The sequence below is a fragment of the Leuciscus leuciscus genome (genome assembly GCF_965113295.1).
Source record: "Leuciscus leuciscus genome assembly, chromosome: 1".
In the NCBI taxonomy this organism is placed as follows: domain Eukaryota; kingdom Metazoa; phylum Chordata; class Actinopteri; order Cypriniformes; family Leuciscidae; genus Leuciscus; species Leuciscus leuciscus.
In genome coordinates, this window is record NC_138725.1 from 9,584,545 (window position 1) to 9,609,448 (window position 24,904).

The following is a 24,904-nucleotide window of genomic DNA, read 5'->3' on the forward strand; positions in this document are numbered from 1 at the left end:
CTCTGACATATATAGCAATTGTAAGTCGCTTTGGATAAAAGCATCAGCTGTGAGTAGGAGGTGTCCATGAGCTAGGAGCAGGAGAAACTTTTGCTAAGTATTCTGATTAATTATTTTGTCATTTTGCCTCCACGTCCCCCCGATTGCCCGCAAGCTTCTCCTCCCGTCCATACGGTAATCTCTCTACTGTGCGACAGAGAGACGCGTGGTTATGACGCAATCGTTAGCCTACTTTTTCAAAAATTGCCTCTACGGGGCCATAACATAAGATACAAGGTAATGGAGCCTTTTATACATTTTTGTGTTTCTTTAGAAATAAATAAAGGACAAATGGAGTCTTTAAACGCCTCAGATGTAAAGTTATTCGCTGTCAAAGTGACGCCAAAATGAAAGGGAGTCCATGGGATGCTAACTGCAGGTGGGGGTCCGCTAGCCAATGGCGGCGCCCGGGGAAGCATCAAAATAAAATGAAACCCTGCCCCCCCTGATCGATCTGCACTCCGGACTCTGACCGGAAATAGTAGACCATCCGGGTATCTTTTGGAACCAGCATACCAGCAGTCCACCACGTAATTTTTTGATTCCTTATCTCACATAAAACAAATTAATAATGAAGATTGTCGTCTGTGTGATGCACCCATTAGTCTTTCAGAAATTCTTGATTCTATAAATCATTTAAAAAGTAACAAATCCCCAGCTACTGATGGGCTTTCTGCAGAGCTTTATAGAGCATTTAGTTAAAAATTAGCACCTTTTTTTTAACATAAAATGTTTTTAGAGAGTATTGAGAAAACAAAGCTTGAATACCGATTATAAAATGATTGCCTTAGTTTTAGCAAAGAGGCTGACACTTATTCTTAATAATATAATAGATGAGTGCCAATCAGGTTTTATGCATCAGAGACATAGTTCTAATAATATACGCCTGATTATTCAGATCTTATCCTCTTTCTTGACTATTATAAAGCATTTGATTGCTTAGAACATGAATTTATGTTACATTTTTTGCAAATGTATTAAAATGCTTTACTGTAATGGTAATAGCTCTATCCGACTTGTTTTGGGGAGTCACGAGGCTCCACCTGAGAGTGTAATTTCATTCACTTCACCCACACCTCAAACTAGACGACAACGCAGAAAGGGTCACAATAAAAAAAACCTGTGTCTAATAATGATGCAGATACGCTTTCTGGTTTACTACAGCATATGACTGTCTGTTCAGAATAAAGAGCTTTCTATCCATTACTGCTACTCTCAAGTCACATGAGAGAGCAGTGACAAGATTCTTTGTTCATGCATACAGGGGAGCTATTGTATCTTCGGAGGAAGGACCGCTGACTGGACAGTCATGCGGGTATCGGAGTAATGTTCGACGCAAACTGAAATCAGCAGTTGTACATGTGATTTGCCTTATGATGAAGACATCCAAATTCGGGATATAAAAGATGAGAAAGAAATAGGACTCATGGCTCTTCCTTCCATCTCCAGCCCGGAACTCCTGCAATTCGGGTGGAAGAAGCCGTTATGCCTGGCTAATATTTCTCTGTTAGTTCAGTATTAATCTGTAACAAGTATTCTTTTCATTTTGATTATTTTAATAAATATTATTAAACATTTATTATAATCATTGGACTGGAACTTGGATTTTTGAGTACGTGTCCCTTTCTTCAAACTGGATCAGGAAGACCCACAACTGAAGAAAGGCTGATTTGATGGTGAGAATCCTTTTTCTGACAAGAGAATATATTCACTGTGATATTTGATTGATTAGACAAGCCTAGCCAAAGAGGCAGCTTATAACAAAGTGTTGTTGTAGAGCGAACACGGTTCAGGGGTACCTAAAAAGACTTATATTACAATAAGGACATCTATTATCTTTATAATATATTATCTTTGTAATCAAGTATTGTAATTATGGTTTATTATCTTTATAATAGAATACGAATTTGTAAAGACTGATCGCCTAACCCTTTATGGCACAACTATGGGACAGGCTCCATAGGTACCGCGGGATTATTTATATGTTCTAAATAGGATGTAAAATAATTTGGAACGGTATTGTGAAAAATCCATTACAGACTCAATAATGGCACTTCTCCTAGATTTTCTTTAAAGCTTGGTGTAAGACAAGGTTGCCCCATTTCCCCATATCTTTTTCTAATAGCTACACAATTTTTAAATGTACATATTAAAGAGAGCCCTGTGAAGGGAATTTCTATTGCTGGTACGGAATTGTTTATTAGCCAAATAGCAGATGATACAGCATTGTTTCTAAGAGATGTCTCTCAGATCCCAATTGCTTTAACCTCTCTTCAGTCTTCTCTAATGCATCTGGCCTTTTGTTTAATATTAATAAATGCGAATTACTCCCGATACAAAAATGTGCTGCAACCTCTATCTCAAACATTCCCATCAAAGAATGTGTCACCTATTTAGGAATAAAAATAATAAAAGATACTAAACTGAGATGTCAGATTCCTCTATTTCAGAATTGTTGTTATGATATGATTAACCGATGATTTTATGATTTAGGCCGGCTTACAAAAGCAAAAGCACAAATTAATACAATACAATAGCCTACCAATGAAATAAACAGTGCTCTTCAAGGCAGCAGGTCTCATAGTTTTCAGGTATCGCAATTTAATAAAGTAGCCTAGGCTAATATATGTGTGTGTGTGTGTGTGTGTGTTCTGCCGTCGCATCATACAGGTGGAGCTGCACATTGAGGAGATTCCCCCTTCCATGTAAAGCGCTTTGAGTACCCAGAAAAGTGCTATATAAATGTAACAAATTATTATTATTAAAGTTTAAGAGCAGTGAGTATTTTTTTTTCTTTGTCCTTTGCTGTTTGGTTAAAGGGGGGGTACAATGGTGTTTCATGTATTCAGAGTTGTTTACAGTGTTAAAGAGATGGATTCTCATGCTAAACATGGGCAAAGTTTTAAAAAAAATATTTTGGACGAATAACGGAGAATTTCTGTGCCGAAAATCTTACTTCCGGGTTGGTACAAGTTTCGGCTGTTTTTTTTCGATCGTGGATCTAATGACGTAGACGAGAGTGGAACTCCTTATATGAGCATTTCTCTCGGAAAAGCTCGCCCACGCACACGTCGACCAGAGGAGATCGAGCGAGACCGCGCACATCAACGCGCTTCAACAGGAAATCATCGGCAGCGCTGCATAGGATTTGTTCAAGAATGTCTCCAAAAAAGTGTGTTTTTGGATGTGAGGGAAAGCTTACCGTGTTCAGTTTTCCAAAGAACCCAGTGTTACAGGAACAGTGGATGCAGTTTGTTTTTCCGGGGCAGCAACGGAGTGTACCAAGTGCGGTTGTGTGTTCTGGTCATTTCAGTGACGAATGTTTTATTAACAAGGCTCAGTCAGGTCGACGCTGGATTTGCAAATCGTTTGCTATTAAAACGTGGAGCGGTCCCAGTGATAAAAGACCCCATTCCTGTAAGTACAACTGGATCAGATTTCTGTCTTTTGCTGGAAATCAAGCACCGCTTGACTCTATAGCTCCGCCTCCAGGACTTCGGATTTTTCCGGAGAGAATCGGAAAGCTGTATTTTTCTTTTATAAATATAATAAAACTAAACACTTTTTGGAGATATTAAGGATGCACTACTACTCTATAGGTACTCAAGATTAACATGAGATTAGGTGAAACTGTGCATGTTATGTACCCTTTAAGTGTTACTTAGTCAGTTTAATGTTTCATTCACACCATGAGGCTTCATGAAGTCAGAACAATTACTATGAACTCTAAAAAACACAATTTCTACAAAATAAACTGAAATGATTACTGTCTCCATGTTAGAATTGATTCCATGTGCCTCATTAGCAATTAGCGTTTGAATGAACAATGACCCGGCCAGCGCTGAGGGAGGAAAATGTATCTCGAGTTTATTACCAATGTTTATGAACATTTAAAAGTTAATGGCTAAACGTATCTTTACAAAAGTTCATAATGCTGCTGCAGAAGCAATATAATGTAGACAACATTTAATAAATACATGTTCGTCAGGTTAGATACTGATATAATTAATCACTCAAACTCCTTTATAAACATCTCTACATAACCGCCAGACTCGCGCGTCCTCCGTGTCTGTAGTTTTTTAGCACTTTTCACTCGTGTTTGTAGTTGCAGCCCGTTCTCATCCTAGGGCGTCATATATTGACGCTTTTGACATTTCGTCTACATCGAACGCACATGGCACCCTTTAGCGTCAATATGAGACGCAGATAGAAATGGGCCAGAAGGCGCCTCCTAGCGGTCTAACCCTATCCCTACACTAGACCTAAACCTACCCATTACCGAACAAAGCTCTGTGCGTCTCATATTGACGCTAAAGGGTGCCATGTGCGTTCGATGTAGACGAAATGTCAAAAGCGTCAGTATGATGACGCCCAAGGATGAGAATGCGTTGGTAGTTCTAACCGAATTCTGACCGGAAATAGTAGACCATACGGGTATCTTTGAAACCAACAACATACTACGATCTGGGATGTACTGATTCTATTTTCTAAGACTATTTAGGGTAGCCTGACTACGTCAGACTTCCTACTTCCGCTCAATTTCATTTCGCTCCTAGTCAGTCTGAAATAGCAGCGTATCTTTCAGTTTTCCACCTGCCTGAAAACAGCCGGGCCAATCAACGAACAGAGGGCGGGCTGAGAGCTGTGACGTAGATGCTGATTGTACCGTGGATGCGTAGATTTTTACTTCACATAATCTGCAAAAGTCGCGCACAGCCATGTTCACTCCGGTATTTCGCTCGATGGTTTTGTTTTCGCATCATACATGTGTTTACAGTGGAAGTTAGATGCTGCTGAGCATGCGCATAACACACGCCATAACCAAACGTTATGTGATTGGCTTACGGGTAACCAATGATTTTAAACTTCAGACAAGCGCCCCCCGCGAGAGAGAAAACACTTCTCTATTATGCCATTCCAGACTCTGTCTACGAAGCAAAGTGAAGTAGCAGAGTCTGGTATTACCAGGCTAGATTTAGGGAGGATAGTATGCGAATTGGGACGCAGCGTCGAGTCTTCTGAGGTGAGGAGAGCAGTTTTACTCACTTAAAAGGACTTTGTTGCACTATGCTGGAGTATAAAGTTAACAAATGATCGTTCTCTCCCATAGGATTTTGTGAAACTATGTTGGGTGGACCTCTGTCCCTCTAGGGGGTTTTGGGGGCATGAACATTTTGTACATTTTAAGGTTAAATTAATGACTCAATCTGGTGCACTTTGAGAGCTAAAAATTAAGAGCTTCAACCCATGAACTGTGCACATTGAACAAAGAAAAACCATTGACTTGTACCTGGACACTAAAGAGGGCTCAAACATCTTAGTTATGATAGGCTAATGTAAAATGTTATATTTTTCATAATGTTATGTTGCCAGAATGTAAAATTAGTTATTTTATGGATTTAAAAATTATCCATTTTTGTTTGTCCTTTACAAATTAACGCAAAATGAATGCCTATCTTCTAGTACAAATGCACAGTGCAGTGCTCATATGTATTTGGACATTAAAACATTACATATCAATTTGTGCCTTATATTTTGATCTCACATAGCAGAATATTCAGACACATATATAACAAATACATGCATGCAGTTTTGACAGCTTTAATCGCCTTTTTGATTCTTACATGAGTTAATTGACGACAACCACGGCTACAGCACACCGCATTTGCGCGTGATGTGTGTATACCGCAAGCACAGTTCAACGGCTGTCAGACATTATGACAGAAAAGTTAGTTTTACTGACATTTGGCCTGACAACATCTCATCTTACCGAAGATAGCCAACTGAATAAGGACAACGTGCTTTTCTCAGCATCTCACAGAATTGTCACAAGCTTTCACACACATTTTCTATAATAAAAGTATAAATATAATACATATAATAAAACGGTCTTGCAACTCACCAGTTGAGAAAGATTGACTCTATATTTACTATGTGCATATCACTGTCTGATGTTCTGCTGAAGCTCATTCGGCACTTGCACATTTCCGCACTCGTTTGACTTGCGCTGAGGTGAAGTTGAAGTGTGCGTCTGAAAGTCTCACGTTTTTTGTGGTCTTAAAGAGACGGTTCAGCGTTTTAAAAAAATTCAATTTTTGTCAATAAAAAAAAGACAGAAACAGCAGTTGTGAGAGGGGTGGCCAAGGCCACCCCCTAGCTCCGCCACTGACTATATGCACGTTTATTTCTGTTTTTATGATTTTAACTGTTTTTCTTACCATTATTTATATTTGGAAGAATTTAAATTATTTCTATTAATTTCTGTATTTTAATGAAGAAGCAGAATAATGTTAGGATTAGGATTAGCAATACAAATAGATGGATGTCTAATAGATAGACAGACATAAATTCTTAGAAGTGTCGTAATTTTTTTTTTTGAAAACACATGATTGATATTTTTGATTTTGGCAGATCAGCTCCTCCCACTCTGGAATACATCATCAGAGAAGCTCCTCCCACAGCAATCACATCATCAGTGAAGCTCCTCCCACAGTAATTCAGCAATAAATGCTGTAAATTCCCATCAGCTACAAGTGAAGACGAGCATCAGAGCATCAGGAAGAGCTGAAATCTGCAAAGACTGAGTTCATTAAAGAGGACAGTGAGAACATGAATGATCCAGAACCCTGCAGAATGAAACACACTGAAGATCCTGAAGAACAAAGAGGTTGGTGTTTATTCTTCATTCATTCATGATGTTGAAGAACATTCATGTTAGAAACATTCAAGCACTTCATCACATTTAGATAAACAGTTCAACTATGAAACGGTACAGAATGTTCTGGGCAGGGCTCCAGACTAACTTTTTTTACTGACAAATTCTTTAATAATAAATAGACAACGTACAGATTTTACAATGTGCAGTTTTATTTTAAAGGAACATGCCGACTTTTTGGGACTTTAGCTTATTCAACGTATTCCCCAGAGTTAGATAAGTCCATACATACCTTTTTCATCTCTGTGCGTGCCGTAACTCTGTCTGACGCACCCAACGCTAGCCTAGCTTAGCACAAAGACTGGAGGTAAACGGCTCCAGCTAGCATACTGCTTAGAGCAGTGGTTCCCAGGGACCCCGGCGCAGGGGTCGCGAGATGATTTCTATAAAAAAAAGTGGAAAAAATATATTAGGCCCCATATATTTTTGTTGCAATTAATTTAACCCTTTCGCACGTACGATCACACCGGGTAGATTTTCTGTTTGGCGAGTAAATCTCAAAAGGCTATCCGCCACACTGGCGGGTGAATGTTCATACCAAAATATGAAATTTTCAGCGCGCACGCGCTCTTCTGCCTCTGCCTCTGAGAGAGAGAGAGAGAGAGAGAGAGTGACAGAGAGAGAGAGAGAGAGCGCGCGCGAGAGAGAGAGAGAGAGAGCGCGCGAGAGAGAGAGAGAGAGCGCGCGAGAGAGAGAGAGCGCCCCGGCCGCGCGCGCGCACTCACTATTCAGAGCGGCTTAAGCCTTGTTTATACTTTCGCCTGGCTCCGCAGCGCGAGTCTCCGCAGACTGCGCGCGCACCTCCCGAAACGGACGAGGCGTTTATACTTGACGCGCTCGCCGTTGTACTATTCTTTGAAACGATAGGGGGCGACTCGAGTAATTGTCCTCTAAACCACCAGGAATCAGCAGTGAGAAGAAGAAAGCTATACACACGTGACAATGTTTATTTTAGTACACCGCCACCAACACCACACTACAAAAAGAATTGTGTAAAACCCAGTAAACCCTGAGATTATTAGGCTACTCGTGACAATAAAACAAAATATATGGATATTAGAATGTGTAAAAAACATAACTAAATCAACGATCTCCTTCATATTTTCTAATTTCACTAAACATTTCATTAAGTTTCGTGAACATTTTTATTAAACATGGACCTTTATGTTCATTAAAAATACTTTGTATGCTATTGTATGCTCATTTTTTAAATGTAAGCAACTCATTTATACTGCAAACTGGGTGCTGGTGTGGTGAGAAGTTCGAGCTCGGCCAGATTCGGCTCGAAGTCGTTCATCTTCGGATGCGGCGCCGCGCGCGTTGTTACAAAAAATGTCGCGCACACCGCCAGCCGAAATTGGGTCTTGCGAACCCAACGCGCACGACCGCCCACACCGCAATGACGTCATTTTTGCCGCGCGCACCTTCGCGCTCGTGCGGACGCGTCGAGTATAAACCAGGCTTAAGCGTCAAGCTTCCCCGTACCTTTTGACAAGCGTCCTTGACAGGACGGCCAGAGCTTCTTTGCAGCTCAAGTCGGCGGCGGTGTGAACGTACAGTTAATGCTCTATCTGTTGACGGCGCTGAGGAAAAAGCTCCCGCCACTGGAATAAGCGGTCGCCGCCAATTTGTGTCCTGGCAGTTGGAGAGCAAAGGCTGCGCACCCATCTAAGCCGTGCAGAACGTCTTCAGCACTCGCGGATCGTGCATACTCCGCCGCTGGCCAGGCTGCTGGGGTAGCAGCGCATTTATCATGAGGGTCGCGGGCTAAATAGTTTGGGAACCCCTGGCTTAGAGCCCTGTACGGGGCAAAACATCCAGCCCTAACCGAGACCTGGCCCGTGGTGTTTAAGCCCTAATCTGGCCCCTGCCCAAAAACGTCTGCAATTTTTCAGCCTGAACCCGACCCGAGACCAACGTCAATATCACTTTAAGCTCTCTCTGATGCACGCTGACTCTGCTACACACACACACACACGCGCTACTAAGAGGTAAAATTTTATTATAGGCCTCAAACATAAACCACCCCTGACAATTATGCCCACAAATATTAATACAGACTGTCCATTACAGAGAAGCATAAGCATGCAGTAGAGAATATTATATAGCCAAATGTGATCCAACAGTAAATAAAGATTTACGGCCTACCTTTTTTTGATGTTAAGTTGGGCTGTCAACAAATATTCTAAATTCGAATATATATTCGAATAGTTTTAATAAAAAAAAGAATTTCGAAGGTGAAAATTAATATTCGAATTTGAATTTCGAATGTGGAAAAACACGCCCGCGGTAGCAGAGGCGCGGCTGTCTGCTTTGCGAGGGTTCAATGTCGGCTCTATATACTGTAAAACTTCAATTAATGTTAATAATATTTGTCTTAATCACTGAATGAAGCCTGCTATATTTTGGACAAAAGTCGCGACCTTAAATTGCTTGCACAAAACTCTTGATCAGCACTCAACATTTGTTTATTGTTGTTGTTCATTTTTAACGTTATGCGCAGAGAGCGTGAGGGTGAGGGAGAGAGAGAAAGAGTGCCTGCGAGCAGAGTCCTGCACGGGTTCGGGTACCCGACAGGTGACCCGCAAATTTTGCTCAAACGAGTGAAAAATATCCAACTGTGTCGGATACAAGTGCGAGTCGGGTCTAAACACGGGTTTAAAACAATCACATGCGAACGTAAAAATATATGCATATTTTTAAAAAATAATATAAATTTTGATAAAGAATTTTATTTTATTTTGTTGCTTTGGGGTAGGAACGCGAAACGAATTTTCCCGACAACGCCTTATCTGTAGAGTGGTAGTGGGATCCTCCATAGGGAGAGACTAGTTGGCACTTCAGCACTGCGTTGTCATCGGGTCCAGGCGAAGGTCCTTCGTCAGATCTGGATACGGCCCGGATCCGGCAGGCTGCGGGAAAACCTCGGGATAAACACAGACACTAAAATTAGCGTAGATGCCATTCTTCTCATGATGTAACGAGTACATCAGGATTTATGGGAAGTGTTCCCGGTTCCGGCTGACCTAATCTATGCAGCCTAACATTAAATTATAGAAGTCTATAATGTATTATGTGAATGCTAGGTCAAAGAGATGTGTCTTTAATCTGGCTTTGAACTGACAGAGTGTGTCTGCTTCCCGGACAATGGTAGGAAGACTGTTCCAGAGTTTTGGTGCTAAATAGGAAAAGGATCTACCGCCAGCAGTCGATTTTGATATTCTAGGTATTATCAACTGGCCGGAATTTTGAGATCGCAATAGACGTGACCAGTGGTGTAGTGCAGGGTATACGCAGGTATACGGCGTATACCCACTTCTTGTTCAGTCGGCATTGCGTATACCCACTTCTAAATCCCCTCTGATGTGCGTGTGAAAACACCCAGTCAGGGTCGTACCCACCATTGAGGTCCCCGAGGTCCGGACCTCAGTAATTTTTTTTAGTTTAGCCTATATAATGAAAGTTGTGAAATAATTGCCTAATATTAACTCTAATTTGGTGCTGCAATGATTTGCCCATCGCGACGATAACCGACCTTCTCATCTGAGCTGCTTCAGCACTCAAACACCCGCTCGTCAATGTCAAAATGTTTGAGACCAATCAAAGCAAGCGGGATTTATGTTCACTCACAGAAGCGCGAGCCGAGCGCGAATCCCAACGCGACGCTTCACGCTTGAGTTAACGATAATACAAGTAGCTAAACTGAACAGCTGTTTTTCGATCGAAGTTTTAAATGACCGACAGAAATAAACAGTTTGATCAAAGACAGTGGAAACTATAAGCTCAATTTAACAACACAAGCACCATATTAAATATATTGCCATTATTATTATAAATATAATGTATAAATGTATTTGTATAACGTTACCTCGAATGTATTTGAATATTTCCCCAGTATCAACACTTAGACTTTTCACTGTTTGTATCACTCCGCTTGTCTGTGTTTGCGCAACTTGCATCATTAAGCCAGAAGGTGGCACAAGTGACTGTCTTTATGAATGAGCAATTGAACCAGTGATCGCAAACTCAATTCCTGGAGGGCCACAGCTCTGCACAGTTTTGCTCCAACCCTAATCAAACACACCTGATCCAGCTAATCAAGTCTTCAGGATTACTAGAAACTTCCTTTCCGTTAGTTTAGCCACCGTTTCAAATAAATACCTAGGATTATGTTTATTTTCTTCTAATAGGGTTGAAAAATAAGCAGATCCAGCAGCTTTTAAAGCCTCTCTGTAAGCAATCGAGCTCTCCTTCCATGAAATGCGAAATACCTCTAGTTTTGTTTTCTTCCAGTTGCGCTCCATTTTTCTGGCTGCTCTCTTAAGGGCCCGAGTGTGCTCATTGTACCACGGCGTTGGACTATTTTCTTTAATCTTCTTTAAGCGCAAAGGAGCAACTGTGTCTAAAGTGCTGGAAAAGAGAGAGTTAAAAGTTTCTGTTGCAATATCGAGTTCTTCTAAGCTATCTGGGATGCTGAGATGATGAAACTGATCAGGAAGATTATTAATAAAGCAATCTTTAGTAGCAGAAGTGATAGGTCTCACATATTTGAAACACGGAGTCGGCTTTGCAGCCTTGGCTAAATGCAAATTACACGAGACTAAATAATGATCTGAGATGTCATCGCTCTGCTGCAGAATTTCAACGGCATCAACATCTATTCCGTGTGATAATATTAGATCTAGAGTATGATTACGACGATGAGTAGGTCCTGACACGTGTTGTCTAACTCCAATTGAATTTACAATGTCTTTAAATGCCAATCCCAATGCATCTTTTTCATTATCGATGTGTATATTAAAATCACCAACAATTAGTACTTTATCTGCAGTCAATATTAATTCTGATAGAAAGTCCGCAAATTCTTTGATAAAGTCTGTATGGTGCCCTGGTGGCCTGTATACAGCAGCCAGCACAAATCTCAAACGTGATTTATCGTTTACACTATATATTTTTACATTAAGCACCAATGCTTCAAAATAATTATATTTAAAACTTGATTTCTTAGTGGTTTTGAAACTATTACTAGAAATTACAGCAACACCACCCCCTTTGCGTTTCAGACGAGGCTCATGTTTATAACAGTAATCTTGCGGGGTTGATTCATTTAAAGTAATGTAATCGTTTGGTTTTAGCCAGGTTTCTGTCAAACACAGCACATCTAGGTTATTATCTGAAATCATATCATTAACAATGAGTGCTTTTGAAGTAAGCGATCGAATATTCAGCAACCCAAGTTTTAGCATTTGCTCATCTGTATTATAGCTGTTTTTTATTTGTTGAACATCAATTACATTTTTAACCTTAGATGGGTTAAAACATTTTTTGGATTTCCAAATTCGGGGAACAGACACAGTCTCTATATGATGATAGCTAGGTGAAAGAGGCTCTATGTGATGGGATTTATCTGACCTGGGTGACGCGAGGCCGCTAGCAGACGGTCGGTTTAGCCAGTCTGTCTGCTTCCTGACCTGGTGCCCAATTTGTCATGTTTGAGCTCTAAGACTATGAGCTAGGGCTGAACGATATTCTGTTTTAACATCGACATCGCGATGTGCGAATGAGCGATAGTCACATCGCCGGAACATGCAATGTGAAGGGTAACGTTAGTACCATAGTGTAAGAGAACGGTAGCACCAGGGTAGCACACAGTAAACACGAGTTTGTTGTATGGCTTTTTGCTGGGGTGACATACGCGTTCCGCGTGCCTGCACAGTGATTGGTCCGCTGTGCCGCAGCTCACCGCTCACAGCCAACATTCACTGGCAATCCTATAGCTAAAAATGCGCGACGAAGAGGATCCGCCGCAAAAAAGTCAAAATCAGCTATTTAGGACTACTACTAGCCTATTTCGTCTACAAAAAGGAGGATGTTGACCAAAAAGAGGTAGACTACTTTGCTGAAGTATTATAAAGTTGTGGATGGTTGTCTTTTTAAAAAAAAGTCGTTTATTTTTCGTGTTCGCATTTATGAGGAAAAAACAATGTTACGTGACATTACGGACGCGACCGTTATGAAAGCCGCACTAAAAGACTGCTTTAAAACTTTAACAGAGACCTCAAACAGAAATCACAAAGCCTTTCTTTAAAACGAATTTCGTTTTGTATTAATTGTATCTTAATTTTAATCAGTATTTCATTATACAATTTCCTGGATTTAGCCTAATAAATAAAAATTAATTATAGCAGCCAGCGCCTGAACTGGAGATTAAGCTATCATCCATGAACCGAAACTAAGCATAAAAGGTAGCCTACTCGCCTCACACACCTAAAAATAATAATAATAATAGTAAAAAAAATTGAAATATAACTATTATGTACAGAAATCTCTACTTTTAAACAGAACCATTAAAAAAAAAAATCTGTATGAAAAGTGCATTTCTCCCGAACACTGCTGCGAAGATCGCGAGTCAGTATTGTCAACAGAAAACACTTGTTTATTAATAAACAATTAAAATGTCTCATTGTAATATTTTACATATTATTAATCATTACTTTTGCTGGTTCTAGGTGCCGTTTACATGAACGAGTCACTGAATCAGCACAGAAAACAATATCGCGATATATATCGTTGCCAAAAAAAATATCGCAATGTAATTTTTTTCCAATATTGTGCAGCCCTACTATGAGCCATATTACTAGAGAGAAGAGCAGCACCATCCCAGGAGGGATGAATACCATCTCTTTTCAACAGGTCAGGTTTGCCCCAAAAACTTTTCCAATTGTCTATGAATTCTATATTATGTTGCGGACACCACCGAGACAGCCAGCGATTCAGTGAACACAATCTACCAACTATCTCATCACTCCTGCGAACAGGAAGGGGGCCAGAGCAAATTACAGTCCTTGACATCGTACTTGCAAGTTCACACACCTCTTTAATATTAATTTTGGTGATCTCCGACTGGCGGAGTCGAACATCATTAGTGCCGACATGAATAATGATCTTAGAGAATTTACGATTAGCATTAGCCAGTACTTTTAAATTTGCTTTGATGTCAGGCGCTCTGGCTCCCGGCAAACATGTGACTATGGTCGCTGGTGTCTCTATTTTCACGTTCCGTGTAATAGAATCGCCAATAACTAGGGCACAATCATTCTCAGTGGGTGTTTCACTGAGCGGGGCAAATCGATTTGTTATGGTAATCGGAACGGAAGAGTGGTTTTTAGATCCGCGACTAGAGCGATCCCTCACTGTCACCCATTTGCCTGGCTGCTCAGGCACTAATTTAGCCGGAACCGACTCATGTAAAGTGTTCACGCTAGGCGCATCCAAAACATCTGAAGCTCTAGCACTCTTACTATCCTCAATTAAAGTTTGGATGCGTGTTTCTAATTCTGAAATCTTCTCTGTCAACCTAACTGTCTCCTTACATTTATCACATATAAATCGTACTCGGTTACTAATGTAACCTCGGTTCTCTCTAGAAGAGGGAACGAGTATTGCGTAAGGTTAGCTTACGCATCGGGAAAGTCTTCTTTCTTCGAGATCTGAAGCCAAAAAATTATCCTTAATTTTGTATACATTGTCAACGCAGTGCAGCAGCCGACAGACCTTGACAGGCTGTATAAGCGTGCTCATTGGCTGCTCGGCGGCAACTGCTTAAGCCTATCGGTGAGCGCTCTGAACGCGGCAACCAATGAGGGCGCTTCGCGCCCTCCACACCCTTCTAACCGTCAGAATGGGTGTGGCCAGCGTGTATATATTCAGCACTCATAGGCAAAAATTCTGGTTTTCGCAGTCTGAAGCGCAAAAGCTCGTGGCGCGACACGGCAGGTTACGCAATACTCGTTCCCTCTTCTAGAGAGAACCGAGGTTACATTAGTAACCGAGTACGTTCTCTTACGAGAGGTCTCTCGTATTGCGTAAGGTTAGCTTACGCATCGGGAACCCTTTGTCAACGCCGTGTGCGCCGAGCATCCAGCCCATGAATCCCAGGGAAACCGGGGAAAACACTCTGCTGGGAAATGTGGCCGGTCGGAGAGACGGGCCAGCGCAGTACAGGCACTTCATGCAGCATATGAAATAGAGCGGCGCGGCCGGTCTATAAACATATAACAGTACAAACAGTAGGGCCGGCAGAGCGAGCCCATACAGTACATAAGCACTCATAAGGGTTGGAAAAAAACGACATAGTCGGTCTCACATGAAGGGAAAAATTCCCGCGCGACAGAGAATAATACGGGCGGCCAGCAGCGCGGGCCAGCACCGACAACAGCGCGTAACGGGAAATAGGAAACAGAGCGGATCAGCCGGTCTGAGTCAAACACTTCACCCTGAGTATAGTACCAGAATAGCGCCAGCATATGAACGTAGTCTGCACACGAGAAATGGGCAGAGCATACATGTCACTTATGCTGACAGTATTTTTGCCTGTAGGGCAGGAACTTCCAGGTTATAAAACCTCACGAATGTTGATGGGGAGGCCCAGCCCGCCGCCATACAAATACCGTGATTAGAAATTCTGCTGGACCAGGCCCACGACGAGGCCATGCCTCTAGTGGAGTGGGCTCTGATGCCCAGAGGGCACTGCAGGTGTCTGGAGGCATAAGCTGCTGCTATCGCGTCCACTATCCACCTGGACAAGCTCTGTTTCGAGGCGGCGAGACCCTTGGTGCGTCCGCCGAAGGAAACAAAGAGCTGCTCTGAACGCCTGAAAGCGGCGGAGCGCGTGATGTAAACTCTCAGCGCCCGGACAGGGCATAGGAGGTTATCACTGTCCCCACTGTCGGATGCTGGCAGAGCCGAGAGGGACATAACTTGTGCCCTAAACGGGGTTCCAATCGCTTTGGGGATGTAACCGTGTCTCGGTCTGAGAATGACTTTCGAGTCATTCGGCCCGAACTCAAGACATGCAGGGCTAACAGATAGCGCGTGCAAATCACCCACTCGTTTGACTGAAGACAGAGCTATCAGAAAAACGGTTTTAAGCGACAGATACTTTAGATCCGCGGATTCAAGCGGTTCAAAGGGAAAAGCCTCTAGGGCCGCTAGGACCAAGGACAGATCCCACGAGGGAACCGAGGGGGGCCGCGGGGGATTCATCCGTCTAGCTCCTCTGAGGAAGCGGATAATGAGCTCATTCCTTCCCATTGCACGGCCGCGCGTCGTCTCAGCGAACGCTGCAATAGCGGCCACATATACTTTGAGCGTGGAAGGGGATCTGCCCTTTTCCAACAGCTCTTGTAAGAAGGAGAGCACCCGCGGGACCCCGCATGCGCGCGGATCCAAGTTTTTAGTAGCGCACCATTTAGAAAACACCGACCATTTAGACACATAGAGCCGTCTCGTGGAGGGGGCTCTCGACTGTGTGATCGTGTTCACGACCCCTTCTGACAGGTCAACGGGTATCCGTTGATCACCCATGCATGCAGCGACCAGCGCTCTGGATGGGGATGCCAGATCGATCCACCGGCTTGGGAGAGGAGATCCTTTCTCACCGGGATCGGCCATGGGGGTGAGTGCGACAGCCTCACTAGCTCTGGGTACCAAGTTTGGTTTTCCCATCGCGGGGCTATAAGCAGCACTGAGTGGTGCGTTTCTCTGATCCTCGAAATGACCTGTGGCAACAGGGAGATCGGAGGAAAAGCATACAGCGGGAGGCTGGGCCATGTCTGGGACAGCGCGTCCTCGCTCTTCGAATAAAACTTCGGGCATTGAGCATTGTCTTTCGACACAAAGAGGTCGATTTCCGCTCTGCCGAATAGGCGCCAGAGAAACTGGACTGTCTGGGGGTGCAGAGACCATTCTCCCGGGGGAATGTTGTCCCTGGACAGTCTGTCTGGACCGACATTCAGGTGGCCCGGCACGTGCGCGGCTCTCAGCGAGCGCAGCGAGCGGTAAGCCCACACGAGAAGGCGTTCTGTCAGCCTGCACAGATTCCTGGATCTGACACCGCCCTGTCGGTTCACATAGGATACCACGGACGTGTTGTCCGAGCGGACTAGCACATGGTGATCCCGTATGAATGGGAGGAAGCGCCTGAGCGCGTTCTCGACCGCTATCATCTCCAAACAGTTTATGTGGAGGCATTTTTCCCGGTCTGACCACAGGCCAAAAGACGGTTTGCCCTCGAACAGAGCGCCCCAGCCTGAGGTGGAAGCGTCCTTCGGGATAACTTTGCGGTGTGAGATAGCCCATTGTCACTCCCCGCTGGTACCAGTCGGCCGCTAACCAGGGCTTCAGAGCTGAAACGCAGCTCTGAGTCACTCTGATGCGGATACCGCCGGAAGCTCATGCTCTGTGAGGCACTCGGGCATTCAGCCAGCGTTGTAGCGGGCGCATTCGTAAAAGACCAAGCCGAAGCACTGCTGCGGCTGAGGCCATACAACCCAGTAACCTCTGAAATGTTTTGAGAGGTACGGTGCTGCCCGGCCGGAGGGACGCGGCCAGGCGTCGAATGCAGCGCGCGCGCTGTGTCGACAGGCGGGCCGTGTACTGATATACCTGACCGTCGAAGGCGAATCTCAAGAATGGCCTGTGACGGGGTATTATCAGGATCTGAAAAGCACGCGTCTTTTAGATCGAGAGATATAAACCAGTCCCTCGGGCGAATTTGCGCGAGAATTTGTCTGGTTGTGAGCATTTTGAACGGTCTTCTCATAAGAGCCTTGTTCAAACGTCTCAGATCCAAAATTGGTCTGAGAGCTCCGTCCTTCTTGGGAACGAGGAAATAACGGCTGTAAAAGCCCGACTCGCTCATGGAAGGGGAAACCGGTTCTATAGCCCTTTTGCACAGAAGTGTAGCCATTTCTGCTCGAAGTAGATGTGCTACTTCCCCATTCATTTACATTTACATTTACATTTATTCATTTAGCTGACGCTTTTATCCAAAGCGACTTACAATTGCTATATATGTCAGAGGTCGCACGCCTCTGGAGCAACTAGGGGTTAAGTGTCTTGCTCAGAGACACATTGGTGTCTCACAGTGGATTCGAACCCGGGTCTCTCACACCAAAGGCATGTTTCTTATCCATTGCGCCACACCACCCCCCATTCACTCTGGTCTCGATACGCGCTTGAAAGCGCGGAGGGCGGCGAGCGAACTGCAGAGTATAGCCCTGTTTTACTGTGCTTAGCACCCGTTCTGATGCGCCTGGAATAGCTTCCCACGCTTTTGCGTGTGCAGCCAGGGGCAGAATGGCCTCCGGGCTCCGATCGCCGCGCATCGCGGGCTCGAGAGCTCGAAACGGAGGGGCGGGCGCGGCGCGCGCGCTCTTGGTGCTTAGATACGGCGGATCGCACGCAGCGATAGCTGGCCGTTTTACACACAGTGTCCCGGTGGCTAAGACGGGGAACATAAAGTGTGAGGCGCGACGCGCGATGGCGGCGTCGGGGGCGAAAATGTTCGTTAGTATGTGTGAGCGCTCGAGGGCGGGCACAGGACTTACATTCAGGGGCGGGCGTGGCGCGCGCGCTCTTGGTGGTTAGATACGGCGGATCGCACGTAGCGATAGCTGGCCGTTTTACACACAGTGTCCCGGTGGCTTTGGACGGGGAACATATAGTGTGAGGCGCGACGCGCGATGTCGGCGTCGGGGCGAAAATGTTAGTTAGTATGTGTGAGCGCTCGAGGGCGGGCACAGGACTTACATTTAAAACATGACCGGTCGTGCGAGGCCGTGTGACAGAGCGGGCAGTGAGTAGGTGTGGGCACGGAGAAGTGGACACGTGACCTACTTTTTTAACACTAAAGCGGCTTTTGCCTGCTTCATGAGAGTGGGCTCTGTGAGAGACACGGGATGTATAGTGCTTGTGTACAGGGGTGAGCACAGAACGTGGGCACATTCACTGTACTAGAAACACATACGACGTCAGCCGTGCAACCAGACATTATGCTCTTTTGAAATTTTTCTGGGTTGCCGTGAGAACGGCGGATGCGCGCAGGCGAGCGGGTAGATACCGGCTCGTTGACTGCGGGGTAAACAGCTGCAGTAGCCGTGGCAACGGGGACTGACAGAGCGTTAAGCTTCGACGGTGGTCCAGCCGCAGGGCTGCGGGATTTAACCGTCTTTTCTTCTCTCGTGTTTAGACGCTCAAAAATACTCGAGCACCCTGAGAAGGTGTGGTGCGAGAGGCGGGTTCGCTTTCTGTAAGTAAGAAAGACTGGCCGCGAGCTCAGAGAAGCAAGCAGCATAAATTTTTATCTTCCCCGAGAGCTGGGATCGAACGCGGATCTCTCGCATGAAAGCGTATGATTCTGCCACTGAGCCACAGGAGAAAACACATAAGCTTTCAGTTAGCGCGAGCATATAAAAAGCGACCTCATGTGTCGCGTCGGCGTTTGTTTGCAGGCGTGCGTGTGTTTAAAACAGGCTCGTTTACTGCAATAGTAATATTTCCAGTCGCCTGAACTTAAGAGGGGACTGAGAAATGTGTGAGGATTGGCGGTTGTCCGGCCGTAGCGAGACTAACACACTCTCTTCTCTTTTCGCCGGTGAGTGAGGCGCGCACGCTGAACGCTGCTCGTGACCGTCCGCTTTGTCATCCCTTGAACGGCGCAATCTGCGCGGCCCAACGAGGGAGAGAGCGGGCTTGTTTTCTGTATGTAAGAAAAACTGGCCGCGAGCTCGGAGAAGCGAACAGCATAAACTTTAACTGCCGCGAGAGCGGGGACCGAACCCCGGTCTCTAGCTTGACAGTCTAGGATTCCGCCACTGAGCCACAGGGGAGAATACATTTGTACTCGGTTAGCGTCATCATGTCTTGTGACGGCGTTTGCTTGCAGGCGAGCGTGTATTTATAACAGGCTCGTATACTGCAATAGTAACAATTCCAGTCGCCTGAACTTAAGAGGGGACTGAGAAATGTGTGAGAAATGGAGGTTATAGTCCAGGCCACGGCGGGACGAAACACTCTGTTCCCCTTTCACCGGTTAGTGACGCGCGAGGACGGAGTAGCTTTCTTGTAACGTAAAGAGAGCTCCAAGACCGTCCGCTCCTGCCATCCCTCGTGAGCGGCTCAGTTTGCGCGGCTCGAACAGAGGGAGAGGAAACTCGCTCCGAGACCGTCCGCTTCTGCCATCCCTTGTGAGCGGCGTAGTTGCACGGCTCAAACAGAGGGAGAGTACGGGTATCTATCACATTCGCCTCATCTCCTGACGCGGCGGCGGCGCGGGCGAGAGCCGGCGGTTGAGCGGCCGGGAGGGAGAGGGCGAGAGAGAGGGAGAGGTTCCGGCGAGCTCCTCAGTCACAACAGTCTCCGGTGGTCGCTGCGAGCGGCGCTTCTTATTGCGATGCGATTGATGCGAAGAGCGTCGCTGAAGACAAGAAAATCTGAATTTTAGCCTATGAGCGCTGAATATATACACGCTGGCCACACCCATTCTGACGGTTAGAAGGGTGTGGAGGGCGCATTGGTTGCCGCGTTCAGAGCGCTCACCGATAGGCTTAAGCAGTTGCCGCCGAGCAGCCAATGAGCACGCTTATACAGCCTGTCAAGGTCTGTCGGCTGCTGCACTGCGTTGACAATGTATACAAAATTAAGGATAATTTTTTGGCTTCAGATCTCGAAGAAAGAAGACTTTCCCGATGCGTAAGCTAACCTTACGCAATACGAGAGACCTCTCGTAAGAGAACCTATATTGTCGATAGAGAAGGCTATGCTAAACATGTGACATGAAGTGCAGGTGACAATAACAGGACAAGACATTACTTACCGTGTTTGTTGACTGATTCTTACTCACCTGAGCTTTTATGAACTCAAAGGCGCGGACGCGCGAGAGAAAAATAAATAAATAAAAATAGCTGAGCGCACGGGTGGCGCGTTAACAGGCTAACGAATTACTAGCGTTTTGTGCTAGTAGTACTAATAACAGAAGCTAGCGATGTCAGTTTAATCTGAGATGTTGGGTAGAATGTAGTAGTATAAACAACTAGAAATGGTAGTAAATGATGGTTCAAAACAAAGAAATACAAGGCTAAGACGGAGCTTACAGCACCAAAGCAAACAAACACACTCACAGCAGGCAGCGAGGCAGACAGGAGCAATCGATCAGCGATCAGTCAGATCAGACTCCAATGATATTAATGTTAATATCATGTTAGATAATTGTGTCATTGATCAACTATATGTACTAGTTCTTGCTAAAGAAACATGGGATTCGTGCCTATAATGTTTTAAAAATAATAATTGGAAGATACATTTTCCTCATTTTTGGAAAGTTTCATGGGCATATAATCAATTTATAAATAGACATCAAATTATAATATTTTATAGCAGTAGTACTTTCTACTATTACATCAGGGCTCACTTTAATGTCTTTTCACTTTATATTTCTCTCTTTGAATTATTTTGATGTACTGAAAATGAAATTAATAATTTTCTCTTTGATTTCAGACCTGATGGAAGTGAAGGAGGAGAGTAAAGAACTGAGTGAAGTGGAGGAGGAACATCATGTCAATCCTGAAGGAAAACCTTTGAGTTGCTCAAAGACTAAAAAATTTTTTTTTAAGAAAAGAGCCAAGAAATCTTTCACCTGCACTCAGTGTGGGAAGAGTTTCACATACAAACAAAGTCTTAATGGTCACATGAGGATCCACACTGGAGAGAAGCCGTTCTCATGTGATCAATGTGGGAAGAGTTTCACAAACAAACAAAATCTTAATGTTCACATGAGGATCCATACCGGAGAGAAGCCGTTCTCATGTGATCAATGCGGCAAAACATTTCTTAGTACATCAGACCTGAAGAAACACCTGACAGTTCATACGAAGGAGAAGCCGCATTCATGTTCTGTGTGTGGAAAGAGTTTTTCACAGCTGCAACATTTACACACACATGAGAAAATACACACTGGTGTGAAAGAGTACATGTGCTTTGAGTGTGAGAAGACTTTCACTACAGCAGACGGTTTAAAACTGCACCAGAGAATTCACACTGGAGAAAAACCTTACAAGTGTTCACACTGTGAAAAGAGATTCAGTGACTCATCAAATCTGAAAACACATGAGAGGATCCACACTGGAGAGAAGCCGTACACGTGTGATCAGTGTGGGAAGTGTTTCACTAACAAAAATAAACTTGATGTTCACATGAGGATCCACACGGGAGAGAAGCCATTCATGTGTGATAAGTGTGAAAAGAGATTCTCATGCAAAAGTTATCTTAAGATTCACATGAGGACCCACACCGGAGAGAAGCCGTTCTCATGTGATCAATGCGGCAAAACATTTCTTAGTGCATCAGAGCTGAAGAAACACCTGACAGTTCATACGAAGCCGCATTCATGTTCTGTGTGTGGAAAGAGTTTTTCACTGCTGCAATATTTACACACACATGAGAAAACTCACACTGGTGTGAGAGAGTACATGTGCTTTGAGTGTGAGAAGACTTTTACTACAGCAAACTGTTTAAAACAGCACCAGAGAATTCACACTGGAGAGAAACCTTACAAGTGTTCACACTGTGACAACAGATTCAGTCAGTTATCATCTCTGAAAACACATGAGAGGATCCACAACAGAGAGAAGCCGCACACGTGTGATCAGTGCGGAAAGAGTTTCTCTATTAAAACTCACCTGAAGCGACACATGACGATCCATGCAGTGGAGAAACCGCATCACCTCAGTCTGAGATCACAGTAAGTAGTTTATTTTCATGTGCTGAGCAACAAAGTCTCTTCTGTGTAAGTTATCCACACATCACCCTATAGCCAAATCTCTCCTCTCCACCTATAGCCGGTGTGTGGTGAGCACAGGACACTTTGTTGATTGTTTGATATCTATTAACTCTCTGGGGTCTGAGGTGTTTTCTGGGCCCTGGAGGTGTTCTGTCATGCTCTGACATTTGTGCTTATTTCTAGGGATGCACCGAAATGAAAATTCTTGGCCGAAACCGAAAACCGAAAAAGAGGAAACCAAGGCCGAAAACCTAAACACCGAAAGAAATTATGCCAATTATTAGTACCATTGCATTTATGGCTATGACTATATAACTATAACTTGACTATAACTACTAAAATCAAGGCATTGCAATTGCATAAATTAATATTAAAGTTTCAAACAATAAATCAATTAAATTTGTATGCAAATATTTATTTAGCACATTGCAAAGTATAAAATTAAATGTTTAACTTGACCCCACTCATGTGTACATTAAATAATAATGTAAAAGCCTACTGGCCTGCAGAAAGGTTTAAAAATGAAATGTTCTCTCATAAAAACAAACTGCATTTAGGTCAATACTGCCATAGCCCATAATAATATCTGCAGCTATATGCTCATGGACGTGAGTTGCAAAAACCATAAACAGCTAAGGTAAACACACACACCTCTGAGAAATGACAGCTGCTCTGCAAACACACGCAAGGTCTCTCGCTCCCTCTCTCTGCAGCGCGCGGACTACGTATGCTCGCTCGCGATTCCGAGAGAGTTAAACTAATTTGCGGGCATCAGGGAGCCGCTATCTTCCGGAACTTCCGGGAGACTTGGGATGCCTGTGTTTTGAAAATCGCTGTCCGTGGGTCACTCTCAGATATATTGAAATACGTCCACACCGCAGATTTGTTGCTTCAGACAAGCACGTGCAGGTCGCGGTATCTGCTGTTTGCGTCATCACAACATTTTGGCCGTATTGTTTCGGTGATAAAAGTCTTTCGGCCGAAAACCGAAAATGCACTTTTGGGCCATTTTCGGCCGAAAGTTTCGGTGGCCTAATATTCGGTGCATCCCTACTTATTTCTGTTACTTGTGATATTTTCATGGCTAAAGTCTGATTACACTGTATTCAGCACAAACTCTGCTACAATAATATATCAGCAGCATGCATGTAAAAGTTTGTAGTTTTGAGATAATGACGTTTTATGCGTGGTTTGTGAAAATACAAAAAAAAAAAATTGTCACTGAAATAAGGCCATGAAACCCATACTGATTATTTCTTCACAAGACTTTTGAAAATTGTATGACGTAGCCTAGAATATTTGCTCCAAAACTATGTGAAAATCACCCTGACTGCTCATTCAGATAAGACTATATATTGATTTAAAATTTGTAAGACGTGTTTTGTGTGAGAAAATTTTATGCGAGGGGCGTAAACACTAAACACTTCCTGAATATTGATGGCATTTCACACCTGAGAAAGACAAAGACACTCCCCTAATGGCCCTATTTTAGGAGCTATCAGGCCCTGTCATTCTGAGCAACCTTGCACAAAGAATGAGGAGATTAAAAAAAGAATGACTGTTTGATTGTTTTGGATTTATTTACAACACAACATAATCCAAAGATACACAACACATGACAAAAAAGCACATTATTGAAAACAATGATCCAAAGATAGAGACCTTTGTGCCATTCCTAAAAGCATTGTACCTTTCATTTCCAAGGTGTTTGATTTTCACTTTACCATGTTCATGTACAGAGACTCATGTGAATGTTGAAGTCAGCAGGACTGTAAAAAAAAAAAAACACAAAAAAAAACTGATATCAAGAGAAACTATAGGGCTGCACGATTTTGGGCATAAATTTTTGATTTTCTGGTTAAAATTTGCATTTTAAAATTCACAGAACACACACACACACACACAAATGTTTCCAACAATATATAATGAACAGGTTTGTTGTGCCTTGTAGGCATAGGCTACACGCAGTGCTGCATAAAATAATAATAAAAACTAGAATGTACATTTCCTGAAGAAAATGTGAAGTGGTGCTTGCAGTGGCAAAACTCGCCACTCGGTTGCTAGAGTGTGGTACTGGTACATGATTGCATATGAGCCAACACACGTCTGTACGATGTTCTGGTGCTGAGATATGGCTTATTCATGTTGTTCAGGTGGTTGCTAGGGTGTTCTGTGTGGTTGCTAGGTGGTTGCTAGGGCATTGCTAGGGTGTTCTGGGTGGTTGCTATGGTGTTGCTAGGCGGTTGCTAGGGTATTCTGGGTGATTGCTAGGGCGTTGCTAGGGTATTCTTGGTGGTTGCTAGGGTGTTGCTAAGTGGTTGCTAAGGCATTGCTAGGGTGTTCTGGGTGGTTGCTAGGTGGTTTCTAGGGTATTCTGGGTGGTTGCTAGGCAGTTGCTAGGGTATTCTGGGTGGTTGCTATGGTGTTGCTAGGGTGTTCTGTGTGGTTGCTAGGGCTTTGCTAGGTGGTTGCTAGGGCATTGCTAGGGTGTTCTGGGTGGTTGCTATGGAATTGATAGGTGGTTGCTAGGG

At 44.0% G+C, this 24,904-nt stretch overlaps 1 protein-coding gene across 2 annotated transcripts; it reads left to right on the forward strand.

Moving 5' to 3' along the window:
- The first annotated feature begins 1,477 nt into the window (after positions 1 to 1,477).
- Positions 1,478 to 23,389, forward strand: LOC309492248 (uncharacterized protein). Of its 2 annotated transcripts, none has more exons than XM_082161144.1 (4): positions 1,478 to 1,715; positions 6,451 to 6,706; positions 21,092 to 22,334; positions 22,557 to 23,389. In XM_082161144.1, exons 2-4 carry the CDS (start codon positions 6,649 to 6,651, stop codon positions 22,570 to 22,572), a joined length of 1,317 nt encoding a protein of 438 aa, XP_082017270.1. In that variant the 5' UTR covers positions 1,478 to 1,715; positions 6,451 to 6,648; the 3' UTR covers positions 22,573 to 23,389. The 2 variants fall into 2 exon arrangements, with proteins under 2 accessions (XP_082017270.1, XP_082017271.1); XM_082161145.1 differs by having other exon boundaries at positions 6,456 to 6,706.
- Positions 23,390 to 24,904: the final 1,515 nt, after the last annotated feature.

Bases quoted from the DNA above. Each gene is read 5' to 3' on its own strand.
- LOC309492248 (XM_082161144.1), top strand. From the start codon at position 6,649: ATGAATGATCCAGAACCCTGCAGAATGAAACACACTGAAGATCCTGAA. The intron at 6,707-21,091 runs GTTGGTGTTTAT...CTTTGATTTCAG, and splicing joins AGATCCTGAAGAACAAAGAG to ACCTGATGGAAGTGAAGGAG.